General features: G+C 45.8%; 1 protein-coding gene across 1 annotated transcript in view; it reads right to left on the bottom strand.

Annotated features, from left to right (window-relative positions):
• Positions 1-229: 229 nt before the first annotated feature.
• The window catches only part of TSPAN32 (tetraspanin 32), a 29,407-nt gene continuing 1,844 nt past the window's right edge, over positions 230-27,792 (bottom strand). Inside the window, exons 2-8 of the mRNA XM_064714127.1 lie at positions 27,390-27,504; positions 26,029-26,126; positions 19,401-19,475; positions 6,852-6,953; positions 5,275-5,367; positions 3,111-3,194; positions 230-1,009 (exon numbers count right to left, since the gene is read on the bottom strand). Coding sequence (XP_064570197.1) covers positions 914-1,009; positions 3,111-3,194; positions 5,275-5,367; positions 6,852-6,953; positions 19,401-19,475; positions 26,029-26,126; positions 27,390-27,504 — 663 coding nt within the window. The 3' untranslated portion in view covers positions 230-913. The remainder of the gene's footprint in view (positions 1,010-3,110; positions 3,195-5,274; positions 5,368-6,851; positions 6,954-19,400; positions 19,476-26,028; positions 26,127-27,389; positions 27,505-27,792) is intronic.

Below are 27,792 nucleotides of genomic sequence, written 5' to 3'. Positions count from 1 at the left end.
CAGGCAGTTGTAGAGAGTGATAAGGTCACCCCAAGACTCCTTTTTTCCAGGCTAAATAACCCCAGCTCCCTCAGGTTTGTGTTCTAGACCCCTCACCAGCCTTCTGGCTCTTCTCTAAATGTGTTTGAGTATGTCAACATCCTACCTAAATTAAGGGGCCCAGAATTAGACACAGGTGTGGCTTAACAAGCCCCTGAGAAATCAGTGTGGCATCAAGATTTAGGAGGCGGACTAAATACTAAGAATTAAAAAAAAATGTTGTATTGCATTAGCAAGGAGGAATAACAGAAATACATTCTTCTATTGGTCAGTTGTTTCAAAGCTCATTCTCTACTTTCTGACTTTTTGTCCTGATCTCTACCAAAAGTTCTATAAATTTGGCAACATTTGAAAGTGAGAAAACTAGCTGACAGCATTGGATGCCTATATACCTCAGCATGATCAGAAAAATGCCCAAAATTAATCATTGCAAGTTCCACTCCGGGAGAGCACATTTCGCATCAGTGGTGACACACTTCCTGTCATTTATTTACTGATAGTGCAACATTGGTCCTGGGCTGTGATCCAAAGCCATCTTCCTAGAAACATTGCATCTTTGGGGGTCACAGGGAACTGCTCAGTTGACAGCACGAGAGAAGTTTGGTTTAATGCTGTGATTTTTGCTGGGCTTTTCTCTCCATTTGGTTGTAAAGAACTCCTTGTGTCCTTCTTGTGGAGCCACAGCCCATACATCTCCCATTGGGGGAATCTGCATCTCTGAGCCCAGTTGTAGTGCAGGAAAGGGAAATGTGTGACACATATCCCATCACCTGACCCCACACAATACCTTCCCAGGGCATTTTGTGGGTGACTTCAGACATCTTCTGTGCCAAAAGCTGGCTTTGCCTGGTAGGAATGCCCAGGCATCACGTTTCTACCTCTCCCGCAGGGTGTATTTGCCTTTCCGGTACAGGTTGCTGCTGAAGTGGATGGAGAACCAAAGGAATGAAGTTAGGAACATCCCATAAACCTAAAAGGAAATAAATTAGATAGGTATACAATTAAGTGTGTAACTGATTATGATGCTCCATCTGTGCAAATAAGCAATCATAAATATTGCCTGTTGTCACATTTTGCTGAGGAGAGCTGGTTTTCAGTGAAGTGCTGAACACCACTTCTGACATGGAAATTTTTTAAAAAAGCAACACATGGTTAAAACATCTGATTTGAGTTCGCATAGCACAGCTCAAACCTGGCTCTAAAAATACCAAGAAATAAAATGAAACCAGAAAATTCAAATTTAATTCCTGCCACAGAACATTCCTCTATGCAAACAAACATACCTCTCATAATAGTAGCCTTTTTTAAAGGGAAAAAACCACAACACCCATGTCTTGTTTGAAGAAAAAACCCCAACAAAAAAACCCAAACAGACAAATGCCTAAACCAACCCCAAATAGTTATAAACGCAGAGGACAGTGTACTTCCTCTCTATTGTGATACTCTGCCTGGTGTATCACACATCAGGATTAACACAGGCAACATATCCAAGGTAAGGCTGCTGTGGGAAGGATAATGAGGGCTGTAACAATGTGCTCTTTCTTCAAGTATGCCCTAATGTGCTAATGCCTTTGCTTGCAGCTTGATCTGGGGATGTGTGTGCATTGTTGGCCGAGGGACAGTGACATCAGAGCAGCTACAGCCCTCTTTACGTGCTTCCCTTGCATCCTGCCATCACAATAGCAAACTGTGCGGTGAGATTTCCTCTAGCACAAGCTTCAAAGACAGCTGCCTTATCTGGCTACAGCATCAAGCTGTGAAAAAAGTGTATCTGTTATAAAAGTCCTCCTGCTTTTATCTGAATATAGCTGCAGTGAAATTCTCCTTATACTGGAGAAAAACTGGAAAGTGGCACCAAATATTCACAGATGACTTTACGTTTACAGCTCCATAGCAATGCCTGACGGTTTTCCTAATTTACTGCTATAAAATACAAATTGTTTGCTCCTCTGGATTTTATTTAGATGGAAAAGAATCTTCTAATCCATAAATGTGCCAAGGTGGACACAAGGCATAAAACAATCTCCAAATACACTTTCAATCAAGAAAGGTCATCCCATCTGGGGAGCAGCATGGAGATATAGTAGACCAAACCTGCCCTCATGGTGGAGAAAGGAGTCTCTTTTCACATGCTGTTTTCTGGTGTGCATGACCACTTGTTCAGAGTCCTTGAGTACAGGTAATTACAGTGAGACACCCCTGCCAAGCAGTGGGTGGGCAAACAAGAAGGCTGGTTTTAATTAGTGGCCTGCTCCAGCTCCCAAGGGACCACCCCCACACAGCCCCAGAGCCCCCTCACCATGGAAAGATATGCTTCTCTTGCAGCATTTAATTTTCGCTTTTGTTCTCCTCCAAATTGACTTCAGAGTCATCATCTGAAGATGATTTCTCCCCTCCTCTGCATGTTACTCCTTCAAAGACAGAACCTTGGAGCCCAGACAACACACTCTTCCCCTTTCCTTTGCAGCCTGCTTTTTATGAGCCTGGGAGTTACCCACATTGCCCAAGACGTTCCTCATCAGATTTATATAGTGGTCATTAATAGGATGAGACCTTCCCCTTCTGCACAGCTCTCCAGCTCCACTGCTGGTGCTCAGTAGCTTTCAAGACCTTCAGCTCTGGCTGCACATGCAACTTCCCAAGTTGATCTAGGAGGCAGCAAGTTTCCTAAAATATGAAGGCTTTACTGCATCTCCCTTTCTACATAATCCACAAGCCCCCAGTGAGGTGACACGGCCTCTTACTCACAGGAGAAGTCAGACAGGCAAGCCTGAATGGATGAAATGCAACTGCTGCTGCATCCTGCTCCCCACTCCCAGATGCCATGCCTTGTTAGGGCACAAAAGCCATGCAGTGAGCCTCCTCCTGCAGGAAAACCCCTCCATCTATCAGCCTGTCCAGATTCCTGACCCCTTCCCAATTTCCACTGTAGAGTCCACCACTGCTTGTTTCTCTGCTGCTAGCATCCAAAATCACCCAGAATTCTAGCTTCTGGGGGCTAATTTAAGATACTTTTTCCTGACTGGATCCTGCCTTCCAGGGCCAAAATGTGAAAGGACAGACACTGTTACCGTGAAACCAATGGCGATGCCCAGGAGTGAGAAGACAAAGTCCATGTGCTTCTTCACAAAGTCCTGGATCTCTCGCAGGCAGTCCTGGGAATAGAGAAACAAATATCCCTTGCAGCACAACAGCAGCTTGGTGGGGGGATTTATCCCCACAACAGCACTTCCACAGCCTCAGAGAGAAAGGAGGCAAGAAAGGGGTGCAGCATTGCACAGCTGGGCAGTTCTCCCTCCTTCTGCTGCAGTTTGGGAAGATAAACATCTGTAGTATCTTTTCTATTACTACACACCTACAATTTTATTGGTGTGATTCATTTTGCACTGTGGAGGATGTGTGCTTAAGTGTGGTCAAGCAAAGCTCTTTTCTTTTCACTCACTGAAAAATGGAAAGAAGGAAATGGAAAGTCAGAAAAGCAGAGCACACCGTGATGCCAAATGCATTCCCCAAGGTTACTACTGAACAGCTCAATTTTGCGAGGTGCTGCAAGCATTAATACACATTAGCCTTAAGCATACGAATGGCCCCACAGAAATCCCCAAGGTGTTGGCCAAGACAGCCATTTCAGAAATGCAAGAGCATGCCCTTGATGAAGGGACTTGCAGAAGGAAGAAAGAGCATTCAAAGCCAGGAGAGAATGACTGTGGCCACCAAACTCTGCGGTTTCCTGTGTCACACAAAGCACATCCTCCCACTCACTTCCCCGGCTCCCAAGCGAGGGAAACAGACCACTAAGTGGGAGGAATGAATCGCCCATATGGTGCCCAGCTTTGTTCTGCTCTCCCTTCCTGCTCTCAGAGCCGAGTTCCACCCAGCCCTGGGATGTGACACTCCTGGAGGCTGTGCTTTGAAACGCTGCCCCAGCGGGCTGACGTGCGCCTGTGCATCACGGGCGCTGCTAGCACTTGACATCTTCACCTGACAATGGGTTTGTATCCCTGCAGCAGCGTGGTTTTGTTTTTCCTAGAAACACCAAATATTGATGCTGGTGGCTTTAGCTACTCTGGTGGAAGAAACATCATCGTGCAATAGATATGCTCAGAGGGTTGTAGCTTCAGTGCACAACAGTCTAATACTGGTGGCTTCTCCAGCAGCCCCACTGAGATGCTTGAAAGAGTCAGAATGAAGCATACTTGAGGAAGCTACTGGTGGGCATCATCACCTTGCTTCATGAGCTTCTCATTTTAATACCTATTTAATGCCCTGGAGAAAAAGGAATTACATCAAATTCTACATTTGCTGTTAACTGGAACACATTTTAAATGTCAGAAATTAGTGTCATGTGGAAAAGTCAAACAGCTTTTTTTGTGCTCTGATACATGCCTGTGATATCTCACATTCTCTGCAAGCACAGGAGATGAGCAGGAAGCTGGAGGGAAGTTTCAGGCTGCAAACACAAGCATTTTGAAAGCTTTCTAGAGCAGTGAAGGAAACTGCACCTGTGGGTCTGAGACCTGCTGATCTGCCAGGGCTCTCCGTCCTGATTCACACAATCATAGAATGATTTGGGTTGCAAGGGACCTTAAAGATCCCGTCCAGTTCCAACCCCCAGCCATGGGCAGGGACACCTTTCTCTAGACCAGGTTGCTCAGAGCTCCACCCCACCTGGCATTAAACACTGCCAGGGATGGGGAATTCCTAAATTCTCTGGGCAACTTGTGCCAGTACCTCACCACCCTCACAGTAAAGAATTTTTTCCTAATATTTAATCTAAAATTACTGTCAATTTCAAGACATTCCCCCTTGTCCTGTCATTACATCCTCCTGCACAAAGTCCCTCTCCAGCTTTCTTGCATCTTTCTCCTTTTCTAGAAGGACACAATTAGGTCACCTCCATGTCATCTCTTTTCCAGGTTGAACATAAGCAACCTTTCAGCCATTCTTCATAGGAGAGATGCACCATCCCTCTGATCATATTGGTGGCCTCCTCTGGTCTTGCTCCACCAGGTCAAAGTCCTTCCTGTGCTGGACCCCAGAGCTGAATGCACTACTCCCATACCATGTCCAGTGTTATTGAAAAAACAAAACCCAAACAAAACAAATCCCAACCTGTTTCAACCCCAAACCATCAAAAAGCACAATTCTCACTAATACTTTAGCACCAGTGAGGTTTTGATAGCTAGGAAATAGAGGCACAACCCCACTATGGTGTGGGAGAATCCTTTTCCTTACCTGTCCTTCATTGTGCACTTGGTCAGGTGGGCATGTCTTGTTCTCGACATCGGTTGTGTCCCCAAAAGGAGAGTGCTTCCCACAGCAAAGGAACTGCAAGAGAGGGAGAAGTTGGCCAGCTGCTAGCCAAGGCTCTCCCCTTGCTACCAGCTGCTGCAGCAGGAGGTGCTGGCAACGGGCCCCTGTGCTGCCTCAGGAAAGGCTACCCAACCAGGGTGGCAAGGAGCAAAGCACGTAGGAATCAACAACTGCGGCAATGCAGGCTAAATTCAGGGGAGGTGGATGGATCTGGCCTCAAACTTGCTCATGCTCCCCCAGGACTGCTGCCTGGGAGTGGGCCCGAGCCCTTCCTCTGTGGTCATATTAACACTCAGTGGCTGCTCCAGAAAGCCCAGGGACGCACAGACTCACGTTTCCAGTGATTGTTATGGGCTGAGGGGATCCCCAGCAACACCCACTGGGGAGCTGGTTTCCTGTAGCTGTGGTGCACTAGACAGTTTGGAGCTCTGGCAGAAGGAAAAAAAATCCAGGAGTAGAAAGACTGCTTCTCCATCAATTCAAGAGGCAACTAAAATAAGCAACTGGTGAAGCCAGGCATTGTGCCTGCTTCTCCTTGTCAAATGGGACCCTGGGAGTGCTGCTCCACAGCCCTGAGAGCAACCACTTCCATGCCTGGGCATGGCTCTGAGGGCCACCACCACCACTGCAAAAAGGAACATTTGACCTTTTCTGTGTTTTGAGAAGCACAGATAGTAACAGCTTGGAGAAGTACTTGTTATGATGATTTAAAAAAAACACAGAAGGATACAGGGAGTTGTGTGGGAGGTGTTTGGAAACAGCTGAGCAGGGCTGACCTCCCCATCCAGCCTTGTGTGTGCCATGAACTCACTCCCCAAACAAGCCCTGCTGTGCGAGGGAATGGCATCTCCTTTACTCAGCAGGGACTTGGGAGTTTCTCACTGTGGGGGACATCCTCACTCATCTCCTGTGGCTCTGGGGGCAAGCATCCTCCCTGTGCTCTGGGTAACCACCCTTGCCTACCTGCTGAGCTACAGAGACCAACAGCATCCTGGGTAGTGGTTTTTGGGAGCCTGATAGCAGTCTCTGTAAGAGGTTGTGTAGCCTCCAGTTCTCCTCAGACATAAACTTGAGGATAAATAAGAATAACCATGTGCAAATACTACTGCTGGACTATGTGGAATTCCTGCCTCTTCCTCTCTACTTGACCAGGTGCATATCCACACTCTTGTACCACAGACAGGGAGCAAGTCACAGTGGCTGCTGAGACAGAAAATACAATGGCAGCTGCAGGGCGGAAGCTTTGTAGATCTTCCACCACAGTGATGCCCAAAGAGGTGACCCTTTGTTCCTGTTGGTAATCTGGTTGGTCAGATCTGAGAAAGGATGAATACAAAGGGAGGAGCAGACTCCACAGCAGCCTGGAGGACTCAGTTCTTGAGGAAAAATGGCATTGCAGCATTCACAAGACAGAGCACAGGTGTCAGCCCCAGCCTGCCAAAACCCTCAGGAAGATACCTCAGGGCAAGGTTTCCTCCTGCAGGTAAAAGACAACTTACTGCTTCATGGATGGCAGTCAGTTCATGTCTCCTGAAGCTGGAGGTGTTCCTCCTCACCTCCTCGTACACGAAATCATACACATCCATCATGCTGTCTTCCACCTGCAATGAAAGCAGAGGTCTGTACATACAAAACAGACCACAGTTGTCTCTGGGGGCAATTGTGCTCTTTTGATTTCCACAGAAGCTCTCGCAGGTACAGCAATACAGGCAGTGCAGCTACTAAAATGACCCCCAGGCAGCAGGAGCTGGTGTGTGACCCACCAGACGCTAAGGAGCTGGGGTCTCACCAGCTGATGGCTGGAGCTTTGGCCAGTTTTGGATTTTGTGTCAGAGAAGAACTTGGGTGTCTGTGACCAGTGTGCCTGAGTCCCTCTGCCAGCCAGGGCTGATGCCATCTCCCCATCCTGAAGGCGGTACTGTGAGGACAGGCACACATGACCATGAGATGCTAGAATACAAAAAGTGAGAGAACCTCAGACGGTTGGTGTTATCTAAGTGGCAGAGCCATTTCTCTGCGCAGAGCAAAAAAAATAACGGGAGTGATTCAGTGGTGAGTCAGACCCTAAATATTTACCAAATGTGTGAGAACTTGAAGCTTGACAGATCCCAGCCAACTCCCATTTGGAAGTCAGAGAAAAAAAAAATATGACAGTTGCCCTCAGTGCCTGGAGTCAAAACCTTATTTCTTCCTTTCATTTTGCCTTGCTTCCTCAGCAGCACTGGTCCGAGTGGGCCTGCAGTCAGTGCTTGTCTTTCAGGAGGGAAAATTGATGGCAGAGACAGGCAGAGTGGGTGGCCACACAGGGAAATCTCTGGGAACAGAGCCATCTCTCAGCGAGGCTTTGCAGCTAACAGTGAGGGTTCACACTTGGAAATTCCTCTAAGGAATAAAACCCCAGCACTCTCTGCTCAGGGGTGAAACCAGGATCATTCAAGGTGGTTGCATCTATTACTGCAAGATTGCTCTGTCCTGCCCAGCTGTCCAAAACACAAGCACACAAGCAACAACAGAGGGTGATAACCAGGGAGGTGGGGGAGTTGAGAAGATTATTTGTATCCAGATTGGCTCTGTGCCTCCAGGAATAGAGTTTGAAGGCACACATCAAAAGATTTTTTTATGGCTATCAACATGGCATAAGAGTGAGCAGTGACAGACCGAGCTCAGATATTATGGGCCAAGACAAAATACTCTATAGCAAAATGTGTGACACTGAGCTGTTCCACACTAGTGAGGAAGGAGGACGCTCCTTTTGTCCCCCTGGGGTGTCAGAGTGCATAAAGTGAGGTGGGTGCAACAATAAGACCAGATTTCTATACGACTTCTGCATCAACTTTCCCCACAGCAAACCTTTTAACCCAATAAAAAAGAAAATCTCCAATCTCTTTTCTAACTTCTTGTGGGCCATGAAATAGCTTTCCAGAAGCAGCAATTAAATAAATGGATTCAATAAAAAGAACGTCCATTTCCACTGAAGAATTGGATTAGGAATAATGAAAAAAAGAATAATATTTGAGCTCCTCTTGTGGAGAAAAGAGTAACAGAACAGCAGGTGTCTGAATGCCAGCGATTATTACCTTTTGAATATCCTGATCCCAGTCTAAGATGTAGGAATAAAAACTATTTTGTGCTGTGACAACATATATATGTGTTTTGGTAAGGGAACCAGTGCTGCATGCACAATATTTGTCTTTTCATATTTACCATGAGGGTCAGGATGCTGAGCTTTTGTCCAAAAGACCTAAATTTGGATGACTTAAAAAGAAAAAAATGAAAGAGTTCAAGCAAGTGGCTATGTTCAAGCAAGGGTTCAAGGGGTGAAAGCAATCCAGAAGTTTAACTGCTTTCTAAAGGTCTCTTAATCTGCGCCAAGGAATACTGGGAGAGGTAGCTGTTTGAAGAACAAGAGTGGATAGGAAAGATCTGAAGGAACAAAATGCCTGTAACAAAACAGTGGCTCAAAATTATTTCAGCTGTTGGAAACAATAATTGAAAAAACCACAAGCAGTTATAATTTCACAGCCAGCTCAGCTACAGTGATGGAAATGATAATGGTAATCTCCAGGTACATAATGACTACTAAAGACTTCAACTGCACCATTTTTGAGCTTGCTTGTGAGCTGACTTCTCAGTTACCTACTGATTTTTTCATTCTCATTTTGTCAAGCAGCCTCCAAGAGCTGAAAACACAAGTCATTAAATGGAAAATGTTTAATAGCAATAATTTCCTTTTAGAATGTGTGTCTGGGCAAGCCTAAGAGTACAATTTGCTGATTAGTCATTCTCAGCATTTCTATCTAGCAATTATATCTAGCATTTATATCCAGACATTATCTGAATAGGCTATTCAGATCCTAGTAAGGGAATATCAAACTCTAAATCCATTTTTTAAAGAGTAAATTGCTTGTAGTTCCTCCACATCCTCTTTCTGATTTTTGCTAGGCTCATTTGATTTTGGAGGGAAAACCTGCTGTTTTCATACAACATAATGGTCTGTTTTCAAAGACTACTGCAGACAGCTTTCTCATTTAAATACTTCAGAGGTAGACAGATAGTAGAAAATCTCAGTATTTATCACTGGCTGTTTCCTTCTGTGCAGAAGACTGTGCCACAGAGCATACAAGAGGTCTGGTTTAATAAGAGAAGACATAGGAGAGCAAAACACCACACTCAGCTGCCTGGGATGGGATTAGGTTTGTACTCAGAGCTGCAGCCAAGCTCTGAAGCAGGGGTCATGCACGGCAGCATCTATCCAGCCCAAAATATCATGCTCACTCATGCATGCCTGATGATGTAAAAATTAAAGCCTGAAAGCGTGAGACAGTCACCAGGTGGTTTCATGACTTATTTGCAACATGGCTACATCCAGCAGAAGTTCATCCCTCTATTTTCCATTGATCCAGCTCCTAACACAGTGAAGAGCTAGACTGCAGGACTGCTTTGTACTCAGTTGCCATCCTCAACAGATTCCTATCACACACTCCCCTGATGGCCAACTTTGAGTCCATTGCCTCAAGACAATTTTCTTTCTCTGGGTGTTGGAGGAAAAAAGTATTAAAAATACTCAGGGTGCTTTCTCTCACGTTTAAGCAACAGGATGACTGTTGAGTTTGAGTGCTTACACTGATGCTGTTTATAATGACCCTTAAGATACAGAGCTGTGCCCCATCACTTAAACAGTACTTAGCATGCAATGGGCAGATACAGCTGGAGAAGAGAAAGTCCATCTGCTTTTCAAAAGGTCTTTCACTCCTCCCACACGTAAGCATCATAATAGTCAAGTGGATTTTCCTGTTCCTAGTGACATGCTGTGATCCACTGCTGGAAGAGTTCTGCTGGACAAAGCTCTCCCTTGGAGGGAGATTGAGCCTGCAGTGCTCATCAGTAAGAAACACCATGAGCTGAAGGTAAAGCATCAGCTGGGCTTTGGTTAAGAAAAATCTCCAGCTTGAGTGATATGGAGGTTACACCTTAAAGTAATTCTTTTCCTGGAAGAAGCTGGGTGAAATGTTCCAGCTCTAAATCAGGTAAATAATTGCTGCCTCCCACTTCTGTCTGCATTCCTTAATGAAATATTCATTTAGGAATGATATTGATGGGTTTCTGGATACAACAAATGGAAAATCACCACTGAAATGAATGCAGCTGACTCCAACTGACTCAGTAAGTACCATTTTTCACCTTAAGTAAAAGAAAAAAGGAATTTTCAGATTATTTATCATCCTCTAAATCCTTTATCCCCCAAGAAGCAGAATGTATGACTGCAGGAAGACATGTACTCTAAGCAATTGGAGTTCTTGCCTTTGGCTATTAAAACTAAAGCAAATTTCCACCTTGACTCCTTCAAGAGGAAAACTGACATTTTTGACTTCGGTTATTTATCAGGATAAGTTTTACCTGTAACTGGATTTGGGACAGAAAGATGACACAAGGTCTGCCTTCAGTTCCTGATTGATGCCTTTGCAAGCCAAAGATGCCAATGAATCCCAGTCCTGCTGCCAGTGAATGCCTATGTCTAGGCAGCCTGGAAGTGTCATTTCAGCGGAAACTAATGTAGACTTGTACCAAGAACAATGGTCTGAGTCTTAGTGAAACACCTTTGCAACTGCTGTTGGGCAAAAATCCCTCTGCAAAGCTCAAGGAGAACATAGTGAAAGGAGATATCAGGACTGTCTCCAAGACAAAACCACCTTCCTTCTTTCCAATAAATAGGAACACTCTTGGCATGGCAGAGGAGGAATACAAGCATGGAAAGCAGGAGGAGGATCTTCTGCTCCTATGGGTCTTTGTGCCTTTGAGGAGTCAAACTGAGCAGATGTAGTGCAGGCTCAGAAGAAACTGCAATCTCAGCACTTTGTGTTCTTTCAGCATCACCAGAGGATGCACTCACCAGCCTCACTCAGAAATGTCCCTCTAGAGGTGGCCACTGCAGACTCCCACGCTCAGCTATGAACTGCAAGCTAGACAATTAAGAAGTGAAACTGTAATAAAGTAGTGAACTCAGTCAAAACTCTTCCTTGTTTCAAGAAGAAAAACACTTCTGCATTTTGCTGTCTGTCTTCCCTTTCCTCCCCAGCGTGCAGAAATGCATGCGTTCACAGCGTGTCAGAAACAGGGGTGGGGCAGATGCAACAGCTTGGGTTTGGGCAAAGCAATGATGCAGCTGCAGTGAAATAGGGAAGAGAAAGTCACTCTGGGGGCATTGCTGGGTTGCAGAGCAACTCCCACCACATGGATCGGACACACGGTAAGGTGAGCTTGCCCCATTCACACTCAACCAAACCCCATCTAACACAGTCATTGCAGATTGCTGAATGTTTTTATTTCCTTCACTGCCCATCAGCTTCTCTCCTTTAGAGCCTTCCTCTAACCAGTCATTCCCAGATGCAGAAATCCAGCCAGGGCTGCAAATTAGAGCAGCCTTTGAGGTCTCCCATGGAAAAGGGCACAAGATAAGAAATGCTCCCCCTCTGACTGACAGTGGCCACTGGAGACCACTGATGCCGCAAGCCACGTGAGGCTTTTAGCCACTTTTTTTCCCCCAGATCAGATTTTGTGTCTATCTATAAACACATACATTAAAAAAACCCCAAACCAAACCATATGGGCTTCTTTCTACTTCCTGCTATATACACAGAAGGAGACAGACCAAAAACTGCTGTGGAACAAAAATTTCAGAAAACTCTCTCTCTGGCCTTAGCACTTCTATCCTGCTCTTGCACAAAACACTTAAAACATGAGAAAGGAAATGAGGAGATGAGCAGTGTCACAGCTCAGCACTATCTCCATATCCCCAAAAGAACAGCAGATTCTAGCTGTGAGGGTGCTATACATCCCTCTTGGCCCATGGGCAGGGGGACAGCCTCATGCTCAGCCAAGCCATAAAACCCAGAGGCCACCTTTGTGTTACTCAGATGCAGCACTGCTGTGTCTGTGACAGAGTACCAGCTGCCTTATAGGGAAGTGCAGAAAAGACAGGCAGGCAGTTAATCGATATCAACAAGGATTTTTTTTCCCTAAATCCTTCTAATCTGTGGCTGCACATTGATGAATGTCACAAGTATATCAAGGTCCTCTTGGAATTTTTTTGGATTAGCTTTTTTATGTTTGCTCTTTGGTTTTTTTGTAAAAAAAAAAAAAATATTCAGTCCATTTTATAACAGAAGTGCAAAGCCAACAAGCTGCCAAGGGCCCACAATGACAATGTTCCTGTCTTTCAAAACACACAACCCATCAATTTCTGAACACCCTCTCCCCAAAACTGTGGTCAAATTATCTCAGCCATCCCTGAGCCTTCACCTGTAGCACTTAAAACCAGTGCCAGGCAAGACTTGCTTCCCAACAGAAAGCACTGAACAGCACTGAAAACAAGCAGTTTTAGCTTATAAACCAGTGTATCAGCAATAGAGCCAGTCCCAGGACAGCCCTGTCACCTCTGAGGGGTGGTGGCTGTCCTGCCGTGGTGAGCATCCTACAGGTGCATGAAGGTTGGATGTGCTGCAGCGATGGCAGCTGTCTGAGTGGCCTCAGGTGCCCTGGCTGCTGCTGGAGGCTGGAGCTGCAGCTCTGCCACAGAAAGCGGCAGAAACAGGGCTGCGTGGGTTCAGCGCCGGGGCAGCCATAAATTATGGAACCCGTGAGTGCAAATGCCTGTGTGGAGCTCAGACAAAGGAGAGCAGTGTCTCGCTGGGGGGAGTGGGCTGTCGCTGGCTGGTGAGAACATAAACACTGGGAAAGAGGCACAGCATTTAAAAACGGTAAGGAAGAGGGAGGGGTTTCCCCCCATTTTTGTTTTTTCCCATGGAGCTCAGAGACTGGGGAAAGCTTGATGGTTTAAAGTGATTGTGCCTCCTAGATTAAGAGCAAGGAGCATGTCAGATAGTTCACAGTTTTCACAGCAACATCAGTGACTTTTGTAAGTGGTCTTGGAAGACCCCTGTGAGAAGCTACAGTCCTGATCCAGCCTCCCTGAATCAAAGCCCAAAAGGAACCTACCTGTATGCTTCAGGTCTGGTTTCAGAAAACACCTGAGCACACTTTCAGCTTGTATTTAAATCCCATTAAAATCTCTAGGATTTCAGCCTGCATTTAATCATTTAAGTCCCTGCAAGACTTTGCCACAACACAGACCAGAGGCAGCAGTTGCAGAAACACACACACCCTAGGAAATCCACAGAGAAAAGACCTCTACAGTTCCACTTAAGAAATTAACCGGAAAGTCACGGGCCGTTCCTTACATACCTGCAGAAAAAAGATGCATGTGCTGGTTTTATGCATAGCAAGAGATGATTCCCTCCTGGAGACCCAGGCAATGATGCCTCTGGTTTTGCAAAGGTGCTGCATGGAAGGGAGACCCACAGACAGAAGACCAGTGCTGGTTCCACAGGCAGAGAAGTGAGGAGAGAAGCTGCTTTGTTTAAGAAGACTCAGGTGTGGCAACGTTTGTTATTTAACAGCTGCAGCTGTTAATTCCAGCTGTGTACTCCAGGCTTTCTAACAGGTTAGAAAATCACCATCTCAAAAGGTGTCACCTGGCTTGCTAGCAAAGCATGGAAGACTCCATTTCCACTTCCCAGCATGAGGAGGGGAGACCAGACAAGTTCCTCTGAAGGTAGCAGAGCAAGGCTGCAGGAGAATCACAGTGTAGACAAATGGCTTGTATTAATTCCCTGCCCAAAAAAAGCTAACTCCTGGCATTTATTCTTGAAGTACAAGCAGTGCAGCACAGAAGGGCTAATGCCTTTCCACTCATGTGGAGCCAAAAGCCACAGGTGAAACTCATTTTGAAATCACCCAGTAACCTGAGAAACCACTTGATAATTAAGAGATTACCATATCATTGCAGCTCGTGCAAATTCAAACAACATATTCATTCAGAGGACATGGGGAATCAGGCCTTTACAGAACCATGGACAACTATTTGCACCAGTTTCAAATTCCTGAGTTGGGAAATTGTAATTTAATCCATTTTAAGCTTTTACTTATGAATAAACCTCTGTAATTAAAATGCTCATTCTGTTGCAAAACTTCTTTTATGTTGCAGCAATTTTAGCGTCACTGACCCACCCTACCATCCTGGCTTACGGAGCCAGGGCCACAGGGTTCCTGGAAGAAGCTGCTCAGAGAAAGGGAACAGCAGAAGTTGATGTGGAATAGAAACTCTCTGGCCTCTTTCACAGCAGGGCCCAGAACATAACCCCAAACCTCAGGCTCAGCAAGGCCAAGTGCCAGGTCCTGCACTTTGGTCAAATGAGGGCAACAACCTCATGCAGCACTACAGGCTTAGATAGGGGCCTGGAAAAGGGCCCAGTGGAAAAGGACCTGGGGATGCTGGGTAGGAGCTGACAATGAGCCAGCATGTGGCCAGGTGGCCAAGAAGGCTTAGGGCATCCTGGCCTGTATCAAAAATAGTGTGGCCAGCAGGGCTAGGGCAGGGATTGTCCCTCTCTACTGGGCTCAGCACCTGGATGGCTGTGCCCAGTGCTGGGCCACTCAGTACAAGAAAGACACTGAAGTACTGGAGCATGTCCAGAGAGGGGCAATGGAGCTGGTGAAGGGTCTGCACAGGAAATCCAGTGAGAGTGAGCTGGAGATAGTTTAGCCTGGAGAAAAGGAGGCTCAAGGAAGACCTTATTGCTCTCTGCAACTACTTAAAAGGAACTTGTAGCATGGTGGAGGTTCATCTCATTTCTTAGGCAACAAATGACAACATAAAAGCTGTTCCAGGTTCAGGTTGGACATCAGGAAGAATTTCTTCACTGAAGGGGTGGTCAGGCATTGGAATGGGCTGCCCAGGGTGGTGGTGGAGTCACCGTCCCTGGAAGTGTTCAAGAAATAACCGGACATGGCACTAAGCGCTCTGGTCTAGTTGACAGTCAAAGGTTGGACTCAATGATCTTAAAAGTTTTCCAGCCTTAATGATTCTGTTTTTGTGTTGGTTAGTAAGGGTACAAAATCTTCTCTGTGGCAGCTGCAGGTACAGCTTTGCTCCAGCCTCTGCAGACAGGTTTCTACAGCAGCAATTAGTGGGTGAGGAAAGGAAGCTGGGGAGCAGGAGGAGGAAGCAGCAGCCCTCCCCACCAGCTGTGCTAGATGTGGCATGTCTCTCCTGCATTCCACATCCCTGCATTCCACATCCCCGCTCTTTTTGGCCGTGCTGTGAATGACAGAGGGACCTCTCTTAAACAGACAGCAGTTTGTGGCAAAGGAACTGCCATAAAAATAACTTTGGAAAACAAGACTCAGCTCTTCAGCTTCAGGAAACAGCAGTTCTTAATGTGGCTGAAAACCATTTGAAAACATCATGATTTCTGTGGTTACCACAGCAGTTCCAGCAAAGACCTTGCAAAGAGGTCGTCCCATCCCCTCTGACCTCCCATGCACGTAGATGTCTTGTTCACTTTGATTGCGCCACTGGCCTTCCTCAGACAGGTTTGCAACACTTCCCTACCAAGACCACATCTCCCACTGAGAGGAGGAACAATTGGGATGCAACTTTTACGATAAAGCATGAGAAATCTAAGGTTCATGACTGCTGCATGTCTGGCATACATCACAAGAAAACAGACTATGGTGACATCAAATCCATCTGGAACGCGGATAACTTGAAATTAAAACATTCAACATCTGTCTGAAAGAGTTCATCCAGAAGCTACAGAAAATCATGAAAGCAGAAAAGAATGGGAAATGAGAAGATTAATTTTGTTTACAGTGCTCAGGTCTGAGAAAATAAAATATTTACAAATAACTCTTCCTTTCTCCCTGCCCAGCTTCTCTGTAGGGAGTACTGTAAAAAAGGCCCTAAAAGAGCCACACAGGCAAAAAAGGCATCTTGTTTTCATCATATTCAAACTACATTTCTACCTATTGTCTCTTGATAATAACCATGAAAACAATTTTTCAACTGAGTATTGGGGTTTACTGTTTCAGGTGATTTTCTATGAGAGGGTTCTGCTTTATGAAGAAAATGTAGGGGTATTTTAATTTTTTTTTTTTTTTTTTTTTTTTACCAGCAGGAGTAAACCACTGAAGTATCTGCCAGGGATCAGGGCAGGGGAGACCTCCCATCCCTAGCTTGCAAAGGGAGGGGAGGACTCTGTTTTCAGTGCTGTTTGGGTTTGGAATCTTGCCAGCAGGGAGGGAGAGGACAGGAACTACTCACACCAGCTCCCAGCTGGCATTTCCAAAATGAACAGCGTAATTTTCTGTCTGGCATTCCACTGGAAATTTTTCATGAGAAAAATTGAAATTTTTGTTCTAGCCATGAACATGGGGGCAGTACCCCTCAGTGCTCTTAGTGATTCAGGCACGTGTAATGGCCATATTCATCCATATTCAGTTTTACATCCTCAGTTCCATTCCTTTCTTGATAGCTGTGTACATCCCATCAAGCTCACAAGACACCCACCCACTTGGCTGGGTTTGATTTCCCCCCCCCAGATTACCACAATTAACTATTTTTGAGAGTACTGACATGCAGTAGGCAGCAGAGGACACCTGCTTGAATTTGGTTCTTTCTTTTGAGAAAGACAAGCGAACAACCAGCTCTATAATGAGACTTCAGAAGTCCTATCCCTACTTCATTCAATTTTCTGTATCACTGTGCTCCTGTCCTGGAGGGGCAGACACATCTGCATTTCTTTCAGTCACCTGCATTTTTCTCTCACATCTGCATTTGTCTCTCTAAGTGAGACAGGTTACTTTTCTGTCGGAACTAAATTTCTACACGTTCTGTAAGTGACACTTCTAATTAAATCTTCCTCATTTATATTCCTTGCTTTTCCTTGGATTTTAGGAAGCAGAGAAACACGAGATGGTATCTAAGGGTATTTTTTTCTGTTGTCAGAAACACTGCTGGTTTTCTTTGCCCAGAAAGTCAACCTTTTACATAACCCCCTAATTTTGCCTAGTGGAAGCTGTTTTGCTTACAGAAATCCAAGCAATTACCAAAGCTAACCATAACCATTGGTGCTTTTGTGGGCAGGGCGCTCAGAGCAAAAAAACCCATGAAAATAATTTGAAGTAAAACCAGATGTACTGATTAAGAGATATACAAAGCAATACTCCTTAAAATATTTTCAGCAAAATATTTTTGGCATGGCACATCCCTGTATTACATAACCCAACATATAACCTTTTTCTTGCAGTCTTTTTATGCCCTACACCATGTATGTGGATTAACAGTAAAACTAAAACAGTAAAACTAAACAGTAAAACAGTCTATTTAGAAAACACAATTTGACAATGCCAACCAGATAGTTTCTGGTGCCATTTCTCCTTTACTGACACAGCCTGTGCTTCAATCTACAATTTAATGCCTGCAGAAGAAGAAGGAAAGTGTGCTCCCTTCTGTGTTGGCAATGAAAACTAAATTATTTCCATATTAAACTGTTAGCGGGAATGTAATAAATGTTGATAGTTTTGCCTGAAACAATAGGGAAAAAAATTTAAAAGGCTGTGGAAAGACATATTTTTATGGATGCCTCAGCTCTGATGGATTCCACTTCAGCCAGTTAAGCGTACAGATAAAAGATACTGTTGCGCCATCAGGACTCACCCTAATATTTCCAAAGCAGTTGGGCAAATTCACAGAGGAAAAACCCAGGGAGAACACGAAAGACAAAGACACCAGCAGTTGCCACCTGCAGACACCTGGGCCACAAGCTGCTGGCATCTGAAAAGCATTGCTTTGTGCTTGCTGGGTTTTTATGCTGCTACCTTGGCTAACTGCAAGTCAGCCAAAAATCTCCTTGGCCAACAACTTTAGCCTGGTCCAGTGTAGCCACCTGCACATTTCAAAGGATTTTCAACTACTTTGGGCACTGGCCAGCTCTGGGAAAACTTTCTAGACAAGCAGGGCCTTATCCCTCTCCTTAACCTTTGAACTTCTACTTTCAGAAAGACTGGGATTTAATTTATGCACAGAACACCAAACCATTACAGGGCAGGGCTCCTTGTGCCTAAAAAACCAATTGCCACAGTCCTAGTGTGGACTGAGTCTCCGGGACTTTGATGGAGTTGTGCTCCTCCATCACAGAAGGAAATCTCAAGGCCAGACACTTCAGACTGGTCTTTGATCACCCTCAGTACGTGTAACCAAAAAGATGAACTGGCAGCATCAATCCCTAATTCACTGGGATGATGTTTCACGTTACATCCTCATTGATGCCCAGAACATTGCAGGTTATGGCATGTGCTAAGGGCTGGGGGGGAGCAAAATAGAGACAAGGACTGAGCCACTGCATGAAACAGCTATCAAAGTCCCAAGCACTTCTCTGAATTATTTAGGTACTTGCCAAAAATACCAGTGTTCTGCTTTCAAAAGAAAGATGTCATGATTTTTTTACACTCCCGAGTCTCTTAATTTTTTTTGAGTGCAGGGATGCAAAAGGGGGAATAAAGACCAACTTACCCAGCATCTTGCATCTCCCACATCACCCATCTGCCCCAGCACCAGCAAGCTCTGGGGTAAAACTTCAAACCCCAACTTTCTTCCAAATTCAGCCTCCTATAATCTTCTCTTTCTGGTTCAGCATCATAGTGACCCAAGATACCATTTTTCACTCTTGTGCTTTTCATGTACCACTGCTGCATGTTAATAAACACATCTCCTGGGTACTTCTCCTGGACACTGCCTTCAAATAGAGGCTCCCAATCGACATTAGCAGTAATTAGAACCAGCTGGAAATGACTTTTCAAAAGTCAAGCATCTCATTTAAAACAAAAGAAAACAAAACAAAGCAAACATCCCCTGAAAAAAAAAATCCCAAAGAGAAGGAGGCTTGCATTTTGTTTTGCTTTCAGCACAAAGCATTTGCCCTGCATGAGATTTTCCACGGGCTTCTCCCTTCAGATGATCCCATTGAAGAGGCATCTGATGAAGGTGACCCTGTTCTTCCAAAGGACGGATGCAACAGAGCATGGATCTGATAGACCTCAATATGGATGGCTTAATTAACACCAGATGTCCCTTTTATGGGAGGAATAGTTGCTATGAAAAAAATCTCTGATGAGATGCTGGTGGGTATTTCCTAGCAGCCAACACTTACCTCCGTGCTGTGTGTGTATCTCCAGCAGGCAGCTGGGATCAATCCACAAAAGGCCAGAGCAAAACAGAAAAATCCCTGAGGATAAAGAGGAAAAATACCAACATTCAGCCTGGGGAGAAAAATACCCATTTGCAAACACAGTCAGGACATATTTAATATGCTTGTTTGAGCAAGTTTCATTAAAGTTTAAACATCACCTTCTTTTAATATCCCTCATAACATCAGTTACTTCAAAGAAATTAGATGGACAATAATGTGGTTCTCCATCAGGAGCCCTCTAATTACACTGTGGCCAATTGAAGAGTTTGACCAAAAATCCAGGCAGCTTCCAGCAGAGCGGTTAATCCATTCTGCCCAAATTCCTCTTGGACAAAGAAAAGGACATATAAAACATTACATTTACAGTATGCTTCCCTTCTGCTGCAGGACTGTGCTCCATAATAATGAGATTCAATCCCCTGCATTTAAAACTTGGCTATTGGCTTCAAAGAGAGGAAAACCCACACAAATATTCCATAAAGAACGAAATAACTGGGATAGAGATAGAAATCAACCTGCTCTGGAAGAAGAGCTGGACTCATTCTGTGAGTAAGGTGGAAGCTGCATGGCCGAACTGTTTTCCTTAGATCAGCACCATCCCAGTTAGACAACAGGATGACAGAAATATAACCAAGGCCAGAAACTGACCCTGAAGTGTCTAAACAATAACAGCAACGACGCAGGACATGGCTTGACTTTTGTCTTCTTCCTTAGGCTTGCAGAGCTGGAAGTTACATGCTTTGTGTTTTCATCTAACAAACCTGGACCAAAAACCCCACGCCGTGATATAAAAAGCACTTGCCTGCTGTGACAGCTGGACCAAATGATCTCATTCACATTTAAAAGAAAAAAAGGAAAGGAAAAGTGGCTGTAAAGCATTTGAAAGCTAAATGGGATCATCCAATATGAATCCACAGCTTAGTCTTGGAATGACAAAAGGTGATGAATAAGCATCGGTTGAAAATTAATGCCCTTACAAGTTTTTCCATTAAACTGTGCCTCTTTCAACACAACATTATGTGGGAAACTTACCCAGCTGACTGCATCTTATTTTGATTTCTAATCTTTTTCTATTACTGTTTTCATTGTATGATATAGCTGAAATAACTTGGAAAAGTTTAAATCTTTCATGAAATTTTACCAAATTCAAGCTTAAGAGAAGAAGAACATTATTTCTACAAGTTCTGCTTCACAAAAAAAAAAAAAAAAAAACTTGCTTAAAAGATATAGTTAAAAAAAAAAAAAGCTCCAAACTCATGCATAAGCAGCACGAAAGGAAAATGTGTTACTTCAAATCCTGGAAATGAAAGTGAATGTGCCAGTAAAATCCTTTTGCTGGCTGTTGTCCATCTGCTCTGTTTCTCTGCTCTGCCTGGGGACTTTGCTCTTGGAACAAGACTGCCACTGGTATTCACCACTTTTTTTGGGGCTGCCTTGTTGCAGGCTCTGCATCAGACACTGGGGAATACCCTGATACAGCTCTTATGAAAAATCTTAAATTATGTATGTCCAGTCTCTCCTTTCATTTAGTTTTTGGCAGCTGCCTGGCCATATAGCTGATGAGATCACTCATTGCCTTGCTAGGAGCTAAAATGAGATTACTTGAGACCGTAAAGAAGATGAGAGGAAAAGTCTGATCAAACACTGACATGACAAGGTGGTTACAAGTCATGAAGATGTGGAAGAGCTCACAGGGCAAGATATCTCAGACCAAATCCCAGCTGGAGTGGGGAGTTCAACCCTGCAGGTACGGCACAAACTGGAGGGAGGAGGTGAGGCTACACAGGCATGTCAGGATGCTCCTCAATAGGATCAGACCCTGCATTTTGCACTGCCTCGAACAACTTCTCCACCAAACAAATGGCATTTTCACCAAAATCAAGTTCAAAGACAATAAAATTTAAAAATAAGAAAATTAGTCAGATGGAAAAACCAGCTCTGACAGCAATGTGACCACTCTTCTGCATATCATTCCATTAAAGTTATAATTCAGGTGACCCACCATGAACGCGGAGAGTGTGAACAGCAGGATGCCAGTGACAGCCCAGATTCCTTCCCCTGTGCTCTCCCTTCCTTCCCCACCAGCTCCAGCACTTACAGCATCTCTCTGGGGCCAGAACTCCCAGCAGATAAAAATCCTCCTTTTCATCTTCCCTTCCTCAGCTCCACCCCACATCTCAGTCCTTCAGCATCAGCTCTCCCTTTATTTCTGTCTGGTTTCTCTGGGAATACCGAGATGCAGCCCCTTGGGAAGCTCCCCCTCCATCCAGCTGGTGCACAGCAATTACATGGCTCCAAGAACATCTTATAAATGAATTATAGCCTGCTTTTTCCCTTCCCAGCCAAAAGGCTTTTGGAAGAGCAACTTTCTAATTACATTAGAAGACATTTGGAGCAAAAAAGAAAAAGGCAATGTGCAGTTTGCATACAAAATGTGGAAGAGTTGAGGCTGGTTCACCATCTCCCAGATCCTTGGAGGTCTTCAGAGCCAGCCACAGGCTGCTGCCTGCTCTCTTTGCAAGAGACAGCCACATCAGCCCTGTGGAGGCCTGTCACCAGGCAGACATCAATTACTCTTTTATGAATGACCTTGCTTCCATCCTTGCTGCAAGGAACAATTTCTCTTTGACAGACTCGGCAGAATCCACAGGAACAGCACCCTGTCTGTTGGCTGGTGTTTCTTTTAATTCACCTTTCTGACGCTTCCCTTTTGGTGAAGGGGGCCTGCTTTGGATGAGGGACGGATCCTTTAGCTCATACTGTGCTCTGCAGCTGTGTTTTGCCAAACTCCTACACTTCCAGGGAAGGAGCAGACCTCTGCCCTGCTCTGCTCTTCTCCAGCTGTTTTTTGGTGCTGCTGTGGTCATTGCAAAGGCCAGCTCCCTGCCAGACTGCAGAGCCCAGGGGCAGGAAAAGCAGGGGCAAATTTCAGATGGCATCCATCAGGTTGTGTCCCTCTCTGCCTTTTAGTTCATCTAAAAGCATGCAATGTTTTTGCCCTTCCACAGAGCAAACACGAGTCAGTGACATCAGTCCGAAAGAGGAATCTGTCCTTGGTACCAGCTCTGCCACTGGCACGCAGATGCCTCACTCAGAAGTGTTGCACCATGAGGGAGAGCACAGGAAGCAGATTAAATTAGAAAGAAGATGCTGAAGTGTGCTGCAGTGATATTAAGGACCCTCTACACACTGGCCTACACCTGGGTATAATAAAGCAAACAGCGTGTGCTGTGTGCTGCCCCTACTAGCTCATCAATCTTGATGAAAGCCTGGGTTATATTGGGCATTCACTGAGGCTTTTTCCACTGCATTTTTTTTGGATCATCTGCTCCATCCTGATCACAAATTTTCTTCTATACTAGTCAGGTTTTAGACTGTAACGTTCAGATGTGAGAATTTCAGCTGGCATGTTGCTCCCTGTTTTTTTTCTTTTCTTTCCCTTTCTCTGTCTGACCAGTAACAACACATGCTGCTTTAAACCTCACTGATACCAGAGTCTTTCCTTTATGCAAACAGGAAAGCTGCTGTGTTCCTTCCTTTTCCTCCCCTTCAATAGCAACATGGCCTCCAGGGGCTATAAAGCTGCAGGATATTTACATTCAGGATTGACTGCATGATGGTCCATGGATCACCAGAAAGCAGAGTTTGCCTGGGCTGGAGGACAGTGAATAAGTCTGTTGCTATTCTCCCTGTTTAAGAGGAGCTTTATATGTAATATTGCTGGATTTTAGAACATAATTTTTTTATCCTTAAGTTCTCAATTACTTTCTTGGAACCAGCTTCCTCACAAGCAGCATTGGATGCACAGTAGCATCTGTCTGCTCTCATGATGCTGCTAATGCAGCTAGAAAACAATCTCCTGAGACCCGTGTGCTTAAACCAGTTTGACCTGTCCTGGTTTCTAACCACTGTGCACCCATAACTGTTATTAGAACAGCACCAGTGAGGCCTCCAAAGAACAGGGCCTCCTCCTCTGTAGGCACACAAACCTCCAGATAGCGAGGCAGCATGACGATATATAATCCAAACAGACAAAAAAAAAAAAAAAGCTCCATCCTTGTCAGCTTTTCCCTAGAGTGGCTGGTTTACCAAGTGGCATTGTGGTGGACCAGCCACATCCCTCACGCATGGCTCGGTTTCCTGGACAGCCACAGATGTCAGGCAAATAGTCTGGTGTTTTCCCTCTTTGATTAAAGAGTGAATTAAATGGTCTTCTAAATAAGACACACTCTATGCAGGGAGGAAAAGTCCTTTAAAATCAATAGCAGGGGAAGATGAAAGATTCTCTCTCTCTTGCAGAAGGAGGAAAAAAGCTCCAAGTAGCAGGGCTGATCGCTCCTGTGAGTTACAGCACAGCAGGGATCAGCAGGGCTGGACAACACACGGACCAGTTTTGGAGCCCCACAGGGCCAAAACCCACTCCTGCCTGTGATTACACCTCACTGCAGCCGTCAGGGCTGCCTCTCCCTGCTCTCGCTTCCCGCTGGCAGATCAAAGATTAAATGTGTGCCTTTGGAGTGGGAACTGGGGGGCAAAACAAGTAGAGAGCTGGCCCTTGGTGGATGACACGGTTGGGAGGGGAGGGGACAATTTATAACAGGCGAAGTTCTTCCGTCCTCCCTAAGTGATTTAAGACGCCGATGAGCTCCTTGAACAATTTGGAGCCGAGAATACCCTTGCTAGTGGCCATCTCTGAGCGCCTTCCAGGGTTCCCGTTTATTCCTTGAGGCCAGGGACGTACCACCACCCCGCAGGAGTCACGGAGGCTGCTCCGGTTCCGCGGCACCCCCGGCAGCGGGAGCGGGCGGGCAGCGGGAGCGGGCGGAGCGCGGCGCTGGAGCGGCCCCGCGCGGCTGCCGGAGCCCGCTCGCCTCCCGCCCCACGGCCCGGCGCGGAGCCGGCGGACACCGAGCTCAAAGACAGCCAGGAGGCATCCCGTTATCCCCGCTGAGAGCAGCGTGGCATGAAGCCTCGCCGCCACAGCTGCGGGGGAGGCACCTCGCACCTTTCCTTGCTCCCCGCAAGGCAGCGACACCGTGACCGCCCTACAAACGTGCCATCAGCAGCCCAAAATGCAGACGGCCACATCCCCCAGAGGACCCGGACTATGGAAGCTAAAGACAAGCTAAGAGAGTGCACTAGGAGGCACAAAAATAAACAGCCAGTTTGAGGGTTCTGCCAACCAGAGGTTGCTTTGGTGGGTGAAGCTTGGCTGTGATACCCCAAACCAGCTCGGCTGTGGGAGATGATGAGTGGCTGAAGGAAAGGATCGCCCATGGGTGTGATCCTACTAAAATGATCTTCCTTCCCTTACTAAAATGGGAAGGGAGAGCAGCACCGTGTGGCCCTTGGACAATGCCCTTTGGACAGAGCTCTGGAGTTCGCTCAGTATATGTTGGCCTCTTTTTAACAGCCAGTTCTATGCAGTGGCATGCTTCAAACTATACCAGAGAGTAAGGCAACAAATAAACATTATAGAGAAGTTTGACTATATCTTCAGGCAGCCAAGACATTCTCCACTGATTTGTACATACCCATCTGTTGGTTTAGATGTGGTAATTGCAGGCATACATTGAAGACACTTCAGCAAAAGAGAGGGGAGTTACACATTCTGCTTAATTCATGGGAACTGAGGCCCCTTTGGGCATCTCAGAGAAAGGAACATGGTATATTGAGAAGGTGAAAACATTAATGTCAGTGGCTGCTTTGCAGTGAATTTTCAGGTGTCAGCTTCTCATTTCTGCCATCAGTATCATTTCCCCCAATTACACAGATTAGATAAATCTCTTTAAAGTTAGTGTAAGACAGCAATGCAGTTACTTTATATTGAGCAAGATTTCATGCTCAACAACCTATCTGTTAACTCCTGCCCTTCATATGGGAAAACACACCTTGAGCAGCACTTTACCACTCATTCCTCCAGCTCCAAGGCCGGAAGCTGCTCTGTGCAGGCTAGGCCCCACATGCAGGCTCTCTTTCGAAATGGAGCTTATCTCACAGTGCAGTTTACTACTGTCAACATGGTCCAGGCCCAATCAGGCTGATGGAGAGGAGAAAGGGGGGATTTCCACTCTTATGCTACTTCTCCACCCTCTCCTTGTAGACTGAAATTCAGGGTCCTACACAAATCCCCTATGCCTGCTGCCATGCAGTGAGGTGGGAAAAAGAGGGGCTAATTTTGCTATCACAATTTGGGGGAAGTTTGTGAGACTCAAAATCACACTGCTAAGGTTTCCTCACACAAACCATGTGTTGACTTGATGAGGATAAAAAAAAATACCCTGGGTATTGTCATCAGCATAGTTGCTTGGCAGATAAACACATTCCCTCTGACAGTTGCATACATAGGACCTTGGCAAAAGAAACTTAGCACAGAATGATGCAATTCTCAGCCCTAAGAGCTTTGCAGGGTGATGCTTTTTAAAAAATGTCCCCTAGTAGCGCAAAGTGGAACAACAGGACCTCCTTCCCCAGGCATGCATTCTCCTGGGCATAAGGCAATGCAGATCCCAGCACTGAAGGCTAAAGGGGCCAGCCCCAGGTGACAGAAAGCCTCTCCCAGCCCGTCCCTGCAGGTATGGATACGCACCATGGCGGTGAGGCACCGTGATTCCCGCACCGTGGCAGCAGAGCTCAGCAGGGCTGCCAGGATCAGGGTCATGCTCAGGCAGATCCCAAAGTAGAAAGCTGGAAGACAGACGTGGGAGTTGTGGTCAGATGCCAGAGGCCTAGTCTGATGCTTCACTCAGAGAGGGACCAAAAAGTGCATTCTGGGGAGCTGGCCCAAATGACCGGGTTGCAGAACTGAAATTTTTCTGTAATTTATTCAATGCTCCCCTATCTGTGTGCTCTTTGCTGTGTATGTCTGGCAAGGCTGTAAGCCTCTGAGGGGTTCTCACAGCTCCAGCAGAGTGAAGCAGCCTAAAACGGTGTTGGTCCACCCAACAAACCAGAAGCTGCCAATTATTTCAGCATTCTGATAAAGATCCCCCCCCAAATGGGGGGTGCTGGTGCAGCAGCTGTCCCACAGCCTCTATCAGGACTCCAGGCACTGCTAATCTGGTGCAACACTCACCCTCTGGTTTCCTCCTGGCTCAGGCAGGATCACAGCCAGTACCCTGGAGCAGGGCTCAGGGACCACAGCACTGCAAAGGGCTTTGCTAGCCTAACCACACAGAGGCAGTGCCTGTAAACAAGGCAGGTGGAAGTGTTGCTGGAGATGGGTGACTGGCATGGGAGAGCCTGCAAGGCTGCAGTCAGTGCCAATATATATGTGTAGGAACAGGGAAAGAATATACCTTAGCCTTGGGCTAATACAGTTTTTACACCAGCCTTGTTAAACTGAAATTGAGAACTAAGATCTTGAGAGAATATGAGTGTGTTTAAGACCGGAGTGCAGCTTGGGAGAAGCAGCAGATGCAAGTGCAGCAGTGGTGAGCAGGGCGTTTTAGTATCTGGGCTATCTTTGCTCTAGTCTTGTACCTAAGACTCAGTTTATACTTCTCCCTTGTGAAAGCAAAAATACCACATATTTCCTCAGAAAAGCTGAAGGTGCTGCGATGCATTTCTCCTCCCAGCCTCAATTTTCTATGTTCTCCTTCAACTCCTGTAGTTCCTCTCCTCAGTCTCCTGCCTGCCCCAGTGCAATTTTAGTGGCTGAGGAGCTCCTCCCGAGCTCTTACCACAGCACAGGGGTCAGAGAATAGAGGAACAGGTGCAAACACAGAAGAACCTGAGCACCCCATGCACCCACAGCATCCTTTGGTTACTGGCATGCAGGTCTCATATGGGGAAAGAAAGTGCCTGTGAGACTGTATTAGTCCTAATGCATCCTCCAAAACCCAACTCCTTCCTCCTCTTGAGTTAGCCCTGAATTTTCTTCTACAGCTTTAAGGAATTTTGCAGCTCTGGTATCACCAAAGGTCTCGCTGGGATGTGACCACAGCATACCTGAGTGGTGGATGACCTTGTAGGCATTGCTGTCCAGGGACACGTTGCTGATGAGGGTGAAACGGTGCCCATAGTGGGCGACTGTGCTCAGCGTGGCGATGGAGAGCCCCAGCAGCTGGAAAAGAAGGGTTTCAGGATGGGATTTATAAGGCAGCAGCTCTTGCTGGGTGCACACAAAGGTTTGAGTGTATCTGGATTCTTCTGAGCGCCATGCAAGCACAGAGAGCCTCATCATCCAGATGTACCCCAAAATGCACATAAAAGGACAAACCCCAGATGCTTCAAAATACTAAAGCTGATTTTTCTCTCTTGCATAATGAGTGCATGTGTCACTGTGCAGCCCACGGTCTCTTGGCCAGTGCCTATGGATTAAATTCTCATCACATGAAGAAAACTGAGAGGA

This window comes from Zonotrichia leucophrys, chromosome 5, assembly GCF_028769735.1.
Source record: "Zonotrichia leucophrys gambelii isolate GWCS_2022_RI chromosome 5, RI_Zleu_2.0, whole genome shotgun sequence".
Classification (NCBI taxonomy): domain Eukaryota; kingdom Metazoa; phylum Chordata; class Aves; order Passeriformes; family Passerellidae; genus Zonotrichia; species Zonotrichia leucophrys.
This window is presented reverse-complemented; position numbering and strand designations above follow the sequence as displayed.